Source organism: Dysidea avara, chromosome 12, assembly GCF_963678975.1.
Source record: "Dysidea avara chromosome 12, odDysAvar1.4, whole genome shotgun sequence".
Classification (NCBI taxonomy): Eukaryota; Metazoa; Porifera; class Demospongiae; order Dictyoceratida; family Dysideidae; genus Dysidea; species Dysidea avara.
The window spans coordinates 9,059,485-9,077,103 of NC_089283.1; the positions used below are offsets into that span (position 1 = coordinate 9,059,485).

General features: G+C 37.3%; 2 protein-coding genes across 2 annotated transcripts; one reads left to right on the forward strand and one right to left on the reverse strand.

Annotated features, from left to right (window-relative positions):
* Positions 1-741: 741 nt before the first annotated feature.
* On the forward strand, positions 742-8,864 carry LOC136240898 (uncharacterized). Its single transcript, XM_066031963.1, has 9 exons — positions 742-905; positions 967-1,015; positions 5,353-5,584; positions 5,632-5,765; positions 5,822-5,909; positions 6,131-6,192; positions 6,242-6,336; positions 8,319-8,462; positions 8,512-8,864. The coding sequence occupies exons 1-9, from the start codon at positions 807-809 to the stop codon at positions 8,767-8,769; spliced, it is 1,161 nt and encodes a 386-aa protein (XP_065888035.1). The 5' UTR covers positions 742-806; the 3' UTR covers positions 8,770-8,864.
* Positions 8,865-11,595: 2,731 nt separating this feature from the next.
* On the reverse strand, positions 11,596-12,695 carry LOC136240900 (uncharacterized). The gene has a single exon (XM_066031966.1). It carries the CDS (start codon positions 12,653-12,655, stop codon positions 11,687-11,689), a length of 969 nt encoding a protein of 322 aa, XP_065888038.1. The 5' UTR covers positions 12,656-12,695; the 3' UTR covers positions 11,596-11,686.
* Between the last annotated feature and the right edge of the window lie 4,924 nt (positions 12,696-17,619).

A 17,619-nucleotide genomic window follows, 5' to 3' on the forward strand; every position in this document is an offset into this window, starting at 1 on the left:
CTTTTAAATCTGCTTTTAAGCAGTTGTATTGTTAATTTCTATTTATTTTATTATTCTATATCCTTGGCTTATGCTTTTTGTTGCTGGTATGGCTACCTGTGTTGTTTTGTTGTTGTATATAACTAGCTACTATTGTTTGTTCTGGATTGTAAGGCACCACTGAAAAACCGTGAAAAACAGTTCATAGAACTGCCCCACTAATCATTAAATCATTAATATCAAAAAGATCCAGTGAAGAGCTATGTACTAGCACACTCTATACTCAGATATATTGGGCTTACGCTTACATTATTATACAAGACCGTTGAGTCCTGTAGACCTTCAGCCTTTATGCTGTAAAGTTTCAATAAATAAAAATAACAAAAATATCATCAACTAAGAGGTGATATTATGTTATCGTCACTGCCTTGTTGAGTATTGGCATTGATTTTATGTACCATCTCCTCGGTCACTTCTACTAGAGGTCACATATACAGCTATATAAGCCTCGTGCTAAGATGCAATTTCTTTTCAATTAGAGTTGTGAATTGTTGGAACAGTCTACCACATTTTGTAGCTAGTCACAGCACAGTCCTTAATGTTAGCCAAGGATCATTTCCTTTCAGAACAAATGATTTTTTGATTTTATCTTAGGTTATCATATTGATAAGGTATTACAGGCTTTTGCTTTCTTTTCCTGACTTAGTCACTATATACAAGATATCAATACTGCAGTCATTTTCTACCCAGGGCGCGCGTTAATAGCGCGGCATGCTCTAATTACCACAAAGACTCGTGACACCCCGCAACAAAGATCCAAAGCGGAGATGGATGTGTTATTTAGTACCACCTTCTGCTTGCTGATAATTACAGGTGGATTTGCCGCTGATATGTCACTAACACTGGTCAGAAATGCTCAGGATACGGTGAGACTGACGTCATGGTTCTTATTCATTTTGCGTGAATGAATTTCACTCTGTTGTCTAGGGTGCTGTTTGCTTGGATGGATCACCACCAGGATATTACTATAGAAAAGGTGCCTAAATGTAAACTCCAGCTTTATTTACATGGGCGTGGCTGCAAGTTATGCCGAAATGCCCATGTTCTTAGTCTTACCGCTAGAATTTACGGATAGCTAGCTAACTGCACGTAAAATTGACGTTGTTATCAAATCAAATATGAGAGGGTCGAAATTGCTTTCCATCTCTGCTTTACAATTTGACTTAGCATGAAATGTTATCTATAGTTGTAAATTTTCATATAACTTCTCTTTAACTAGTTTTCATACTCCATGTAAGGGAGTGGGCTGGGTAAGCCAGTTTGGTTTGCGGTAGCATGAAAAGTCACAGCATTGTGGAGACATTGTCTGTCTTTTCAATCAGTATGTTGCCTCAGTTTTGTTCACCACTTGCTGGTACATGTAAGCAGTGTTGGGGCAATTACTTTTTAAAAGTAACTCGTTATAGCAGTTTCAGGAGCTGGCAAGGGGAGGGGCACAAACAGGCTATGGTTTAGGTGGTTGGGGAGAGCCAGATTCTCTTGTTAGCAGTGTTGGGAGTAACGCGTTACTTATGTAATGCGTTACGTAATATTATTACTTTTGTGGTAACAAAGTAATATAACGAAATACGCTATGAAAACAGGTAATATAATGCAAGATACTTTACTTACAAACGTAATACGTTACCTAAGTAATATAATTACTGTAACGAGTCTAATATGACATAATATTATTACTAAAAGTAACGAAGTTACTGATCTCGTTAGTAATCCTCTGAGTAACGCCTAACCACAACGAAGTAACAAGGCCTACTGAATGAAACTTATTCACTAGCTTCTTACTTATAACCAAGATTTGCACATTGTCAAACAACGCAATCATGTCACGTGATAAGGTGGTAGTTTCACACGTGACAGCTTACAGCTGTGGACACAAAGTAATATAATTTGTAATATTATTACAGTTACTTTATTTTATGGGTAATATGTAACTGTAACTAAATAGTTCTGTTGCAAGTAATATGTAATATGTAACTAGTTACTTTTACAAAGTAACTTGCCCAACACTGCTTGTTAGTTGCTGCATTTTTGAAGCAGCAAATAATCACCTCTTAGTTGTGTCTCACTGTTGATTTTTGCCATTTTGGCCTTTGCAGATGGTTGTGAAGTCTTAAAAGCTGTGTAAACATCAGCAACACGATAATTATCTTTAGAGGTACTTAGTACGCACGAAGGTGTTGGGTGACAATTTCACAGCTAGTTTGGCTTTGGTTCACTTTGGTTTCAGGTGAATTTGTAATTGTGCTAGTAAATTGTGCATATTTTCATGTGTTTTATAAATTGATCTTGGCCTGACATAAAGTTTAGTATTTTGATCAGAAGTATGGTTGGCTCTTCCACAAGGTGAGGGGGGGGGGGGGGGGCATTTTCCTCAAATGCCCCATCCTGGATCTGCCATTGTTATATATTACATATTACTTGCAACTGAACTATTTAGTTACAGTTACATACTACCGATATAATAAAGTAACTATAATAATATTACGTATTATAATACTTTGTGTCCACATACAGCCTTAAGCTGTCACGTGTGAAATGAACACCTTATCAGGTGACATGATTGTGTTGTTGGACAATGTGCAAATCTTGGTTATAAGTAAGAAGCTGGTAAAAAGCTTCATTCAGTAGGTTCGTTACTTCGTTGTGGTTAGGCGTTACTCAGTGGATTACAAACGAGATTAGTAACTTTGTTACTTGTAGTAATAATATGTAATATTAGACTCGTTACAGTAACTATATTACTTAGGTAATGCGTTACATTTGTAAGTAAAGTAACTTGAGTTATATTACCAGTTTTTTAACGTACAGTATTTCGTTATATTATTACTTTGTTACTACAAAAGTAATAATCACTGCGTAACTTGTTACATAAGTAACACACTACCCCCAACACTGCATGTAAGCTTACAATGGAACCTCAGTTAGCTATCCGAACTATCAGGCAAGCTTTCAGTAGGGCTGAAGCGATTATGAAATTTTGCTACTTTCATGATTGTAGGCCATGCAACATAATTATCATGATTATGATAACTATCATGATGTTATAACTTTACATGCATCAGTAGCATCATTTATGCACTACTTTGTATATTGTAACAAAACAAGGTGACATTGTGTAGTTATAAAAATACAATTAAGGCCATAGCGCAGTTAGTTTAATACAAACAGTATAATGGGTAATGTAGTATCCTTAGGTTTTTAGCAGCTAATATTGAACTGTATCCGGGCAGAGGTATAAGCTTATTTTCCAGATCAAGTTCTTCAACAATAGCATGTGCCACCATTTTGAATTTACAGTACACATTTGCATGTGATGATCACAACTTCACAATGTTCAGAAACAATCACAATTAACCCATATAATCTCCCAGCCCTAACTTTCAGTTAGCTAAACTCCAAATGATTGTTTTAATTTATTACAGTAGTCAAAAATTTTATGAAATCGTTTTTATTGCATTGTTTTAACATGGGTTTGAAGTTCCACTGTATTTTATTACACCATTCCTGGAGCTTGAGGCAATCACACTAACTTTATCTTAATTGTCTTTGCATATGATCAGGAATATACAGTTTTTATTCGAAATAATATAAGGTCACGTGGCTAACACATTGTACATAAACAGCTTGAAAACATGCCACCAATATTTCATTGAATTACTGCAACAGTTACTAATGTTTACATTTAGGTATACTATCTTTGCAAGTATGCAATTTTGCACAGGAATTTTGTTCTAGTTTCAGATCCTTGCTGTAAAATGAAGCAGAAGCAATGGCTGTTTTTCTAGTTAGCTATGATCAATTTGCTATCTAGATATCAATGGAGTGCGTATTATAGGCTGTGAAAACATTCGTGTATATTTAACAAATCCAAATAGCGTCTATGCTATAGCCATGTGTATTAATCAACCATGCAGAGTTAGCTACAGGTTTGTGTAGTAGGGTTGAAACAGACTATCCATATTATCAAGATATCCGGATAATAATGTATTATCCGGATAGTAATTTGGGATAGTTTCTAATGATTTAAAGCAAGTTTATAGTTTATTATCCTTGGTGCATAGCTTCCATAATTAACATTACAGTGCAACCTCTCTTATCCGGGCAGTCTGATACATACTACCATCCGTATCTCAGAAATGTCCATAACTAAGAATTGCATGCTAATATATGACCCAGTCTGAGAAAACCGGTCTTTTTTCCCATGTCAGCAGATTTGATTTTTCAACCAGGACACAAAGCTACATGAATAAAGTATCTAATTCCACAATCAAAATCAGCTAGACTTGAGTGGTCTGGTTTTGCTGGCTGCTTTTCCCAAGCCCAGTGGTGATCTGTACGTGTGGTGTGGGGCCTCAATGGAGCTCTGGTCAGCTTGGGGATGATTGTATGTGGCTGTACAGCTCTGTGGTGTTGAATAAGTACCTCTGCTGTGAATTTCCTTTCATTTTAGCCAGTTTTGAGACCTCAATGGCCCAAAACGTGGCCTAAATCATTCCTTGGCCTTCCTTTTCAATCTTGAACACCATCTTGCTCGCCTTCCAGGGCCCCGCCTCCCACCCAATTTGCAGCTCGCTTGATACAGTCAACCTCAGTTTAAAAACTATCTAAAATGGTGGGAAACTTAGTTGTTGGCTACTTGCACAGTGGATGCTCCGGAAGGTAAGGAATTGGTGTAAAACGTGTGAAAATTTGGTACACATAGTTTCAACCATTGGCGAGCTACAACACAATAAATATTTAAAACCGGCACACCAGTTTCTCAATACTTTTAAATAGGCGATAAGCCCGGTTTTCCCAGACTGGGTCACATATGTAATAGTAACTGACTTTAATACAAGTAATGGTTGTTATTATATCAGCTAACACAATGCAGTTTAGTAGGCAGAGGGGGAAGTCACTACAGAGCATTCATGGTCACTCCCCAGGGCTATAAAAATTCATTTTCACCAAGTATTATTAGTAGAATAAATAAGCCACCAAATAAGTAAACAGCAACCTTTTGGCTCCCTTTCATGTAAACCAAACTTCTATAACTACAGGCCACATGACTAATTTGGGCTGTTCAGACAATAGAAGTGCCCAGATAATAGAGATCCAGATAACAGAGGTTCCAACTAAACTTAATATTCAATTGAATAATGTTTGTTTCTACTAGCATGTTCGCAATATAAAATATACGGTAAGTGATGATGTCACTAACAATAGGATATCCAGAAAAAATTGTTCAGGATATCTGGATAGTAAAATTGCTACCCTAATGTATATAACTATGAGTATATACAACACAAGTTCAGCAGCTCAACTATTTTACAGGATCCACTGACCCTAACAAATGGATCATTCACATGGAGGGAGGGGGATATTGTAATGATGAAAAAGATTGTGTAAAGAGGAGTTTTACTGACCTGGGTTCTTCAAAGAAATGGTCAAGTACCAAAGAATTGTCAGGGTTTTTATCAGATGACTGCACCGAAAATCCTCACTTTTGTGGTTGGTCAGTAGCATTCATCCCGTACTGTGATGGAGGAATATATTCTGGCAATGTGTAAGTGTACAAAGTGCAGAGTCCTTATTGCTCTATTGTAACTACAGATTACATCCAGTGAAGGTTGATATTATTTATACAATCTACTTCAGAGGAATTAGAATTCTTGATACTGTCATTGGTGCTCTTCTTACAGCAGGAGTGAATAATGCTGAACATGTGATACTAACTGGATGTTCTGGTTGGGAAATAGCACTGATATTGACCAGCTAGCTATGCACTTTATGTTTTTTACAGCTGGTGGCCTTAGTACATATTTGCATGTTGATCGTATCCGAGGATTACTTCCTAATAACATCCCAATGCATGCATTAGCAGATGCTGGGTAAGTGCAGATGTGTTTTTAAGATATTATAGATAAAAACACCATGCTATATATATATAGATAGATATAGATATATGTATATATATCTATATATGAAATTCTGTCAAATTCACAAGCAAATCATATAGTGTGTCTGTGTCAAACCCACATGTGCATGTCTGCGAATAGGTCAACACATAGTCAACACATTGATATTTTCTGTTTGTTGTCAATCAATCTAGGTATTTCCTTGATGCCCCAAATGTACAAGGAGATTATGCAATACGAGAAGCAGGACAATATGGTGAATGTACTGTAACCATGATTGCATTTTACTGAAGCTCTTGCTGTAGTTTTTAAGATGCAAAATGTTTCAGGTGGTTTAAATCAGGCATGTGTAACTGCATACTCCAAGACAAATGAGGATTGGAAATGTATCTTTCCCCAGGTTAGTGTTATAACAATACTGTTTGTCATGTGCAATAACTACAGCTAGAGACAAAATATTGAATTTGCTTGTGCTAAATTCACAATTAACATTCTAGCAAAATAACAGGCTCAGTACTTCCAATGCTGTATTGAATCCTCATTAATTTTGTTAAAACTTATACTGTGATGATTTTTACTTCAAGAGTCCATAACTTGAATGTGAAGTAATATTTTTGTTATACATAATGCTCATTATATCAATGCAATACAATACAACTAAATGATGAAACATAATAACCACCAGAATATAGTTTTACGTATTGTAGGGATTTAGCAGTAACAAAACCCATACACGATACAGCACTACATATAATACTGCTAGCCATGAGCAACTTTAACTTTTAATTGTGACTGACGTGTATTGGAACGTCACCAGTATGGCACACTGTTGATACTACGCCTGCGTAGAATAAGCCAGCGTTATAAAAGAATAATAGGTTGGAGTGCTATTCCAGCATAGTGCAAGGTTATTTCAAACTATGGAGCATAAATCCATGAAAATAGATTGATACTCCCTAATAGAGCAGTCAGTAGAAAGTCAATTGTAGCTCTTTACATCAATACTCCTTTAACAGAACAATAACATTCACTGATTAAAATGTTGCAAGATAATTGCAAGAAATATTGCTAACCTAGGCATAATGCAGGAACACTGAAGAGCATAATAGGTGAAGATATTGGGGAATTCCTGAAAGCATTTTGGGAATAATATTGAGCATACAGTATTTGACTCAGGCCTATAGTTGATTCACAGAAAACGTATTTAAGCTTTGTAACTCACCAGTCCTGACAGATGCGCATACAAAATTTCATCAAGTTTGAAGTAATTCATGACCTTTGCTAGTATCCGGTGGTCAAGGTAATCCTTGTAGAGTTTTCATTAAGCTTTTGAGTATTTGCATACTGAGTCCTCACAAAGGGGTAAAGTGGGACTAGGGGTCTGGGAATTATGCCTGCATTATTTTGAGCATAATAATGAGGTAAAAGAATAGAGACTATTCTGAAATTTGAAGTGATTTAAGAGCACAATTGGCATAATATGCAATTTCACGTAGGTTGAGATCGAGATACTCTAATAGAGCAGTCACCTACTCTAATAGAACAGTCGGGGGATGTAATCTTTACCGTATTGCAACAGTGACTAAGTATCTTAGCAGCTAAAAGCTAACTTTCCTGTCTAATAGAACAACATAATCACTGTACCAAAATCCCGCTAAACATTATAAATTGCAACAGTTGAACATTTTAAAAATAAAAATTGGGAATAATTTTGAGAATAATGAATACATTTTGGGAATAATAAGAGCATAATGATGACTTTTTTGGAGAAATTCGAATAGAACGATGACTAAAATTTGGAACATAATTCCCTGAGGCCTAAGTGGGACAGATAGACTTCAAAATGGGCAGAGATTGTAATAAAAGGATCCAGATCTGTCAGAGGGAGTTCGTAGGCCGAAATCCCACAAAACAAACATATGTTGTAAAATATATTCGAAACCCTACTTGTCTGTTCAGAGTGCATCTATCTTCACTCGTTCATTGTATAGACATGGCTGACATGTTTACATATACAGGTCACCAGAGAAACATCTGTCAATAGCAGGTACAAATTGAAAACGAGTTTGTGGAAATTATTATCCCAAATAGTGCAGCAACTCTGTGCTGGTATAATCTCATTTTAGTCATTTACACCCATATATGGTTGATCCCAAAATCCAGTCACAATTGTAGAGTGTATATATATATACAGTGAAACCTGTATGGACACCTTGGGACTGACCAAAGTGTCTTGTTATAATATTAAGGTGTTTCCAGGTTAGTTTGCATGCTAAGGGGTACTATGAGACCATTACCAAGTCTCTACATTATGCCGGTGTCCTCATTTTCAAACAGGTTCCACTGTTTTTGGTTATTTATAACTTGGGCCTATTTTCACAGTACAGCTACCAGTACATCAAGTCACCCATATTTAGCTTCAACTCAGCTTATGATACTTGGCAACTTGCTAACATTCTACAATTGGGTTGTTTACCACCAAAATGTTCTGAAGAGCAAATGAAACAATTCGAAAATTATGGCCAGGTAATTTGTATATAAAGTATACTCAACAAGTTACATGTAACATATCTAGGAATTTAAGGCAGCAGTTAGTCCAGTTATCCAGTCACCAACTAATGGAGCATTCATCGATTCTTGTGTGATACACTGTCAGTCACTGAGTACAACTAGTTGGACACAGTTCAAAGTGGACAATCAAACAGTTGGGGATACATTTTATGCTTGGATGACAGGCAATACTGCTATGTATAAGTCTAAAGTAGTGGACTGTGCTTATCCGTGTAACCCAACTTGCTCAAAAACTGCAATTTCCCCAGATGAAGTTGTTTAATATGGAACTGTTTACTGCAAATTTGTGGATGCCATTAGGCATCGATATACTGTAGATGTGCTTTGTTGTCTTCTGTTATTTATTTATTGTCAGTACAGGTCTACCTACTATAAGAAAAAATGTGATACCGTATGGAGGGAATCTTTGGCGCCATTAAAATTTGGCGAATTAGGCGAATGACCAAGAATTTTCCAAATTTTCCCCATCCAAATATTTTGCTAGTGAAGAAAACAGCAAACCAAGCCTCGAACTAAACAATTTTCTACTCAACTAAGGGCTACTGGCCGGGCCAGGCACATGGAAAATTGGCACTCCAGATCCTTGCTTCAGGCACAGCCAAGCGATTAGTAATCTAATTAATTAAATAGGGCATGCACTTTGCTAACAATTTGCCAAATTTTTTTCGCCAACAGTGATATTTTGCTTGATTCGCCAAATATTTCCTCCAAAGTTTCCCTCTGTACAGTAATATATTTGGCACACCTTGAATTAAATCAAGAAAATTTGCAATTATGCCATAGTTTTTTTTCCTTCTCTGGCCCTAGTGGCACTCCCTTCCACCCACACGTCTCTATGGAAAACAAGCTAGAAGAAAAACATGGAATGATTAGCTATTTGGATATTCAGCTATTCAGTCAGCATGACATTATTTGAGTAGTTAACACATAACATACTATTCAAATATTCTTTATCACTGTATTAAACTGTGATCAGATGGATGAAGCCAACCTAGAAGCTTGAGATTGTGAACAAAGTAGCATATACTCATACTGAAAAAACACCATGCATTTTAGAAAAGATAGAAACACTGCCCAACAAAGATTTCAGTGCTTATTCATGCTTAAAGAATAACAATTGAATAATCCGTTGTTATGCTCACAACTAAAAAATAATCAAATAGTAAAAATTGTTATCATTTCAGTGTCATATTAGAGCACTGGCATGTGCATATCTGATCATTGCATGGTTCCTTTTACAATTCTGCATGAAACAGCAACATATTTCATGAACAAAATCTAGTAGTGAGTGTTTGCAACATTACTATATATTATGCCTCAAGGGATTAAATTTTAAAAGTTTTCCTACACAGTTCTTATATCATGCAAGTGTTGCAATACAATAACTTTCCAATTACTGTAACTTGAGTAGCACATAAAACATGCATCTTTTGTCTCTGCTGATTTCTGGTGTTGAGAAGTTTCAACAACAGTAACACCTGGAAATAAAAAAGAATATTCATACTGTTATAGAGGACACAATTGTAACATCTGGAAAATGCATGTAATGTATTTCAGTATCTTAACTGCTATAAGAGTATTCATGCTGCCAGAAAGGTGGTCTTCTTGTTTGTTTGATGTGGATCCCAAAGCTATTTCAAGAACCAAACATGGAAACCCAATGCTTACTCCCTGTGTGGGTATGTTGAACAACTTGACTCAGCACATTGCAAAGAAAATACAGCAGTAACTTAAAATTAGCATTACATAAGCAGTTCACCATAATTATATGGGTACATACAAATGTGTATATGTGACTAATCCTACTCCAGGAATAACTGTCTGTATTTACTCTACAATTTAATATCACTCAGGCACAAGCATGCTTGCTCTTTAAGACGGCCCTATTTCTAACAACAGTGAACTCTGGTTCATCATTTGATTGATCGCAGACCAGCTTGACATCAAATCCAGAGTGGTGAAGAACGATATTTCCATCATCCTCAGTCACTTCCACCTCCTTACTACCAATACCAGTATATGTTGGTGGGGATGTGGACATGTCTTGCTTACACACGGCAACATCTTTGCACTTCTCATCAAGGTTTCCCAGCTCCAATCCATTACAAGGATTATAGTAGTAGGTTGTGTGTTCATCAGTAGCAACTTTCACAGGCGTGGCTAGTTCTTGTAAATTCACCACCTTGCCAGATCTCATTTGCCTGTACAAACACTTATCCTCCTGTATCCACTTGTCTGGTACTAAAGTCTTGTTAGGACACTTTCCAGGACAGGCACACATACTGGTGAAATTGAACTGGTAGTAAAGCGACTTGGGCTCATCAACATAAACAAATTTTCCATGTGTTTCGTTCTCATCACAAATAAGCCGCACCTCCGATGTCCTATTGATTGAAATTTTGGAATAGTAATAAGCAGTTAATATGTTATTCACATAAGCAAACTCAACAGAAGCGGAAGCTCCTAAAGCATAAGTCCAGTTGTACTTGAATAAATCTTGGCAAATCAGTTGGTTTGTGCAGTGATCCATAGTTGCAGAGGTCATGTTGAAGCCCATGCAAGGGTTGTAATAGTACGTATAGGTGTCTTTCGTTTGTTTAGAAGTTCCATTTACCATGTACGCGGGCTTAGCACCATTGCTACTCACGAGCGGAAGAAAGTTGATCACTCCGGTTTGGTTGGTATCCGTCGGCGTGCAGGCACAATCATTGATTTTCTTGCAAGTTGGATCAGCGGCTAGGACAATCCCAGCAAACAGTAGAATAGCAAGACACGTCTTCCACCAGTTCATTGCGAGGCACTTTGTCAACACTCGAGCAAGAGGTCAAACGAATCAGCCATATACGGAATGAATATAGCTAAGAGCTATGCGCATGCGCATGATTTTTTTATTACTGCTGAAAAAATAGCGTGAGCGTACTTATATTTAGATTTTAAAATATTTCGTTTCACGGAACAGGTTGCTGATGTCGGGGACTAAGATTCCAACGTATTTTTACTAAGCAACGCATGCACAAATTTGAATTGGACAACAGACTTGGAAACCAGTGTAGACTCTACAATGGCTATAGCTGTTGCAATAAATACGTATGCACTAACTAAAATTTTTTCAAATTACAAGCTGTATGTGCGTGCATTAAATAACCAAAAAAGAAAAGTCGGTCACACTTATGTAGGTTCTACTGAGAGCAGGCAACCTTAGCCTTCAGGATCATATTCTTATCATCAGCAGAAGTTAGTATTGGATCATCAGCTGACTGATCACAGATCAACTTTACATCAAAACATTTTCCACCGTCAGTGGTTGCAGGATAGTGAAGAACAATATCTCCATCATCCTCAGTCACCTCCACCTTCTCACTACCAATACCAGTATATGTTGGTGGGGATGTGGACATGTCTTGTTTACACACAGCTGCATCTTTGCACTTCTCATCAAGACTTCCCAGCTCCAATCCATTACAAGGACTGTAGTAGTATGTTGTGTGTTCATTAGTAGCAACTTTCAGGGGTGTGGCTAGTCCTTGTAAATTCACCAGTTTTCCAGATGTCATTTGCCTGTACAAACACCTATTTGTCTCTATCCACTTGTCTGGTACTAAAGTCTTGTTAGGACATTTTCCAGGACAGGCACACATACTGGTGAAGTTGAATTGGTAGTAAAGCGACTTGGGCTCATCAACGTAAACAAATTTTCCATGGGTTTCATTCTCGTCACAGATCAGCCGCACCTCTGATGTCCTGTTATTTGTTGACTTGGAATAGTAATAAGCAATCAACATGTTATTGACATAAGCGAAACTGACAGAGGTATGTGCTCCTAAAGCATAGGTCCACTTGCTCGGCATCAGTTCTTGGCAAATCAACTGGTTTGTACATTGGTCAGGAGTAGAAGAGGTCATGTTAAAGCTCATACAAGGGTTGTAATAAAAAGTGTACGCGTTTTTGGTTTGTTTGGATGTTCCGTTCACCATGTACGCGGGTTTTGCACCATTACTACTCACCATAGGGAAGAAATTGATCACTCCGGTTTGGTTGGCATCTGTGGGCGTGCAGGCACAATCGTTGATCTTCTTGCAAGTTGGAGCAGCAGCTAGGACGGTTCCAGCAAGCAGGAGGACGGAGAAACATTCTAGCCAAGAGGTCATTGCTACACCTGTGCGAGTCGTTGAACAACTACGCTAATCATATACGGAAATGTCCGGTAGGTCAGTGTTGTACTGAATGTGAATATATATTTATTAATTATTATTATTATTATTATTATTATTTATTACAGGTAATTTATAAGGCTAAACAGCCTGTTACACCTGATCAACAGGTTAAAAAGTACAAGTAGACTAATTACATACATTTATACATAGTGTTAGATGAATATTGGTCAATCAATTTCTTAAAATCATCAACTGATGCTGCACATACTACTTCTTGGGGTAAATTATTCCATGGTTCAACAACCCTTCTTGTAAAAAAAATATTTCCTGGCATCTGTTCTTGAAAAATATTTAAATAGCTTAAATGTATGACCTCTGGTATGGGTAATGGGTGAAAAAGTAAAAAAAATCGGAATGGTCTATATCATACTTATCATGTAGCATATTGTAGACAGTAATCATGTCACCTCTATAACGTCTATAATGTAATGATGGCAAGTTAAGTACTTTCAATCGTTCCTCGTAGTCAAGATTTCTTATAGATTTGATCATTCTAGTTGGTCATTATAGTTGATCGTTGTACTGAATGTGAATATATATTTATTAATTGATTATAATTATGCACAGAACTTCATAACTGAGTGTGTGTGCATCATAGGCGGCGGAAAGGGGAGGGGGGCTAGGGGGCTCAGAATGATATCACGCCGAAATTATCCTGGGCTCAGGGGCGGATCTAGGATTTATAAAAGGGGGGGGAGGCTAACTCAAGGTACTAATCTCTTGGGTAGAGTGAAGCATGCTGGAACTAGGGGGGCCTGGGGGAATGCCCCTCCCCCTAGGAAATTTTTGAAAAATAGATGCTAAAATACTGCAATTTGGAGACATTTCCACATAAAATTCATAATATTTTCTGCCTGTAGATATTTTATATACTGCCTTTAGATTATAGGTATGGCTCTTTGAAGCATTTTGTTAATGGAAACGTTTGGGTAGGTACAGACAACCAAGTACATGATGCACCCCTCTCACAATTGCACAACACTGAATAGGTGCATGTTAGAATAATAATGTATTGCCAAACATATTAACTACACAAGTAGATGAATGAAGCCCTTTAAACAGACCAATGCACTTCATTGTATGTATAGGTGCAGGCAGATTTGGAAAAATTCCATACTTCATGCTTCCAGTGAATGTTCTATTAGAGTAGTTAGGTGCATGACTGCTCTATTAGAGTATCTCGATCTTGTACACCTCCAGTGCTGATCCGGGTTCTTGTTGCATAAACTTTAGCATAAATCCACTGATAATACCTTGGAAAGATGTTTATAAGGTGGTTATATGGGTATTTGTATTATTAGTGATCATATAATTATGCTAAGACAAAATTTCATTATAATACTCAGCATATTGATCAAGTAAAGCCTAAAAGTGAAGGGGGCTTCAGCCCCAAACCCCCCCTCCCCCCTGGATCTGCCCCTGGGGCTGAAAACTGTGATAAAGATCGAAATACTCTAATAGAACAGTCACTCTAATAAAGCAGTCACAGTATTAGAGCAGTGTATAGCGAGCTATGTAAGGATTTTTATGTAGTTTATCAACTATAAATGGGTAGCTGGTGAGGTGGGCAACTATTGTCAGCTGGCTGTGACCTTTTTTTTGGTCTCACTTCACCAAACCAGAGACAATGTATAGTGCTTCATTTCCATAAGTCTGGGTCAGCCCAGCCCCCCCTCATATCAACTACTTCCTCCGCCCCTGGTGTGCATGTACAAATTATTCAGTTTGTCAGTAAATTTATCTAAACTAGAAGAGGTAGCTAGCTAACTACATCATTCAGCTGGCAGACTGAGAATTCCAATCACAGATTGCAATTGTGGTTGGCAAAAATGAGTGTTGAAACAAATTAATTCTTGTTTGCAGTTGTCTAAACTCTAATTGATGGCCTCTAGTCGGTGTTTCAGAAGGGAACAAATGAGAGTTGAAGTAAACTTACACTAGGATTTTGTAGAACATGATCAATCTATAGCTGGACTGAATTCTTCTGTCTTGTAGTGAGTTCCATTTCAGTTCCTGAAGCATGGCTGTCACATTTGAATAAGATGAGAATTCATTAAAGTTGGGCTGCCTTTTCGCTGTACCATTTCTAAAGTATTTATATCAGATCTAGAGTTTGTATGTGGGGATTATGTAATATTGTGCATTTGCATGCAATCTTATCTAGCTAAAGCACGCAGCAAGGCATGCACAAACATTAATTTATCTACGTAGTCCATTTTTACTATAAATAAATACCTACTGCATTAATTACATAACTACACACGTGCAAATGGTGTAAGCATTTTCCTCAGTACTTTGAGCCTATTAGCTAATAATAAAAATCCACAAATACCTATATAGACACACAAGTGCAGAATTATATTCGTTGACAACTACAGAGGACAGGCCTCCTTAGCTTTCAGGATCATCTTGCTGTTACCAGCATAAACAAACATTGGCTCATCAGCTGACTGATCACAGATCAACTTCACATTGAAATCAGTAGCAGGATAGTGAAGTACAATATCTCCATCATCCTCAGTCACCTTCACTTCTTTACTAGCGACGTACGTTGGGAGGAACGTAGATAAGTCCATCTTACACACAGCCACATCTTTGCACTTCTCATCAAGGTTTCCCAGCTCCAATCCATTACAAGGATTATAGTAGTAGGTTGTGTGTTCACCAGTGGCAACTTTCAGGGGAGTGTCTAGTCCTTGTAAATTAATCACCTTGCCAGATATAGAATTTCTGTATGAACACTTATCTGTCTGTATCCACTCATCTGATACTAAAGTCTTGTTGGGACACTTTCCAGGACAGGCACACATACTGGAAAAGTTGAACTGGTAGTACAGTTCCTTTGACTCATTAACAAACACCAATTTCCCATGTGGTTCATTCTGATCGCAGAGAAGCATGATATCTGCTGTCCTTTTGTCCGTTCCTTTAGAGTCATAATGAGCAACCAGGATGTTGCCAACATAATGAAATGTAACAGATCCTGCTACTCCAAGGTTGTAGGTTTGGTTGTAATGCCACTCGTGCTGACAAAGTAGGTCTCCTTTACACGGGTCGTCGCCATTAGTGCTAGCCATGGTAAAGCCGCCACAGGGATTATAGTAGAACGTGTAGCTATCCTTTACCCATTGAGATGTGCCATTCACCATCCACATTGGCTTAGTAGTGGTTTTATTCACGAGCGGATATAAGTTGACGAGTCCAGCTGGTGTGGTACCAGTAGCATTGCACGCACAATCGTTCATCCTTGTACATGCTGGAGCAGCTAGGGCAGTCCCAACAAGCAGGAGAGTCAAGCAGTACACAGACACAAAGGTCATCTTCCCCGGCTTCAGAGATTTCAAGCCAACGCTAAATAGCTAACTATATAGTCAAGTGACGTGACACTTTAAAGTGCTATAGCTAACCAGTTGGGCAACCACTAATTGAGTTACTGGATTCCAATTGCGTTTTTGGCTACATCAAAGCGATAATGGAAGGCCATGAATGGTGTCAAGACCTTGCCATAGTATACGTTAGCTAACTCAGTTCTGTACTCACCATTAGTATGTAGCTAAAGCACTTAAATGTTCCTAATACATTAAAGTATAAGACAATGGATAGTTTCAAGATGCAGTTTTTAACAAGACAATAGCGTGCAAAATTACATGTATTGTGGTAAGAAGGCATTAGAAGTTGTTAAACACTCTTGTACAACATCATAAAGTACCAAGTACGTAGTATACCACAAGAATCACTACTGAACAGCTACATAATATCTGAAATTTATAGGTAGTATATTTAATGCTTAACTAAACAGCATTGCACTGAAGATAGTCTAATAATGGGTCATTAAAATAAAATAATGGAGACATGTGCAATAGGTATCTTAAAAACTAACTATATAGCTACACAGTATCTGGGTGGCCCAACCCCCTCCTCCACCTTCAGTGTTTTATAGATCTGATATGTACCATAATTGGCACTGGGCGAAAAGTTCCATGTCCGCTTGTAGGTAATGAGTATAAAATGGCCATGAAATTTGTCATTTCAGCCACATTTCATACTTAGAACATTAGTAGATTTCAGTAAAGTTTCATACAGAGGATAGAGAAAGATTTACTGCATCTAGAATGGTGCTGGAAATGAGGCAGTGAAGAAATGTACATTTTAACACTGTGAAATGCATACAGGATGTAAAAAATCCTGTAGCTGAAATCAACATTTTCTATATTGTGCATCTGCTTTATACTACGCTAGTAATATAGCTAGCAATGTCTCGCTCCTGTGTTGTATTTACTACCCACAATACGTATTTCATTAATAAGTAAAAAAGCACATCATTTGTATAGCAACTATAATTTTCAGTTCACAAATTGAAGTTCTTGACACCTTCAGGATTCTTTTTTTCTGAGGGATGTTACATCACTAAAATTAATGTAGATTTGCTGTCCGTTGAGTGCAGCTTTCTTCTCCTAATCTGTTTCATCACTAGTTATATATAGTTCTATAGGTAGCATCTGTAAAAATGTGGTTACAATAAAAATATTGCTATGGCAATTTTTTTCTGTGACAAACCTTGAATTAATGTATACTATTCCTTGTACAGTGTCATTCATAGCTTTCCCAAGATCCAGCCATGATCACAGGTTTCTCCACTGTCTAACTTCAATAGACCACAAATTACTCATTTCCAAGAACTATAGCAAAACTTACTATGTGATTTCATCTACAGTATTACCACAAGACATCATCAGCAGTCGAAGTTTTAAAAGCATCAGTAACTACTTTTGTAACTTCCTTTGACAACTTTACGTAGCTAGGTGATGTTGATGGTGGATCCCACTGCCATGCAATGATAGATAACAAATTAATAATGAACCATGAATTAGCCACATCTTCTTACCTCACAATTGCTA

Bases quoted from the DNA above. Each gene is read 5' to 3' on its own strand.
- LOC136240898 (XM_066031963.1), top strand. From the start codon at position 807: ATGGATGTGTTATTTAGTACCACCTTCTGCTTGCTGATAATTACAGGT. The intron at 5,910-6,130 runs GTAAGTGCAGAT...CAATCAATCTAG, and splicing joins CATGCATTAGCAGATGCTGG to GTATTTCCTTGATGCCCCAA. The intron at 6,337-8,318 runs GTTAGTGTTATA...CTATTTTCACAG, and splicing joins GGAAATGTATCTTTCCCCAG to TACAGCTACCAGTACATCAA.
- LOC136240900 (XM_066031966.1), bottom strand. From the start codon at position 12,655: ATGACCTCTTGGCTAGAATGTTTCTCCGTCCTCCTGCTTGCTGGAACC.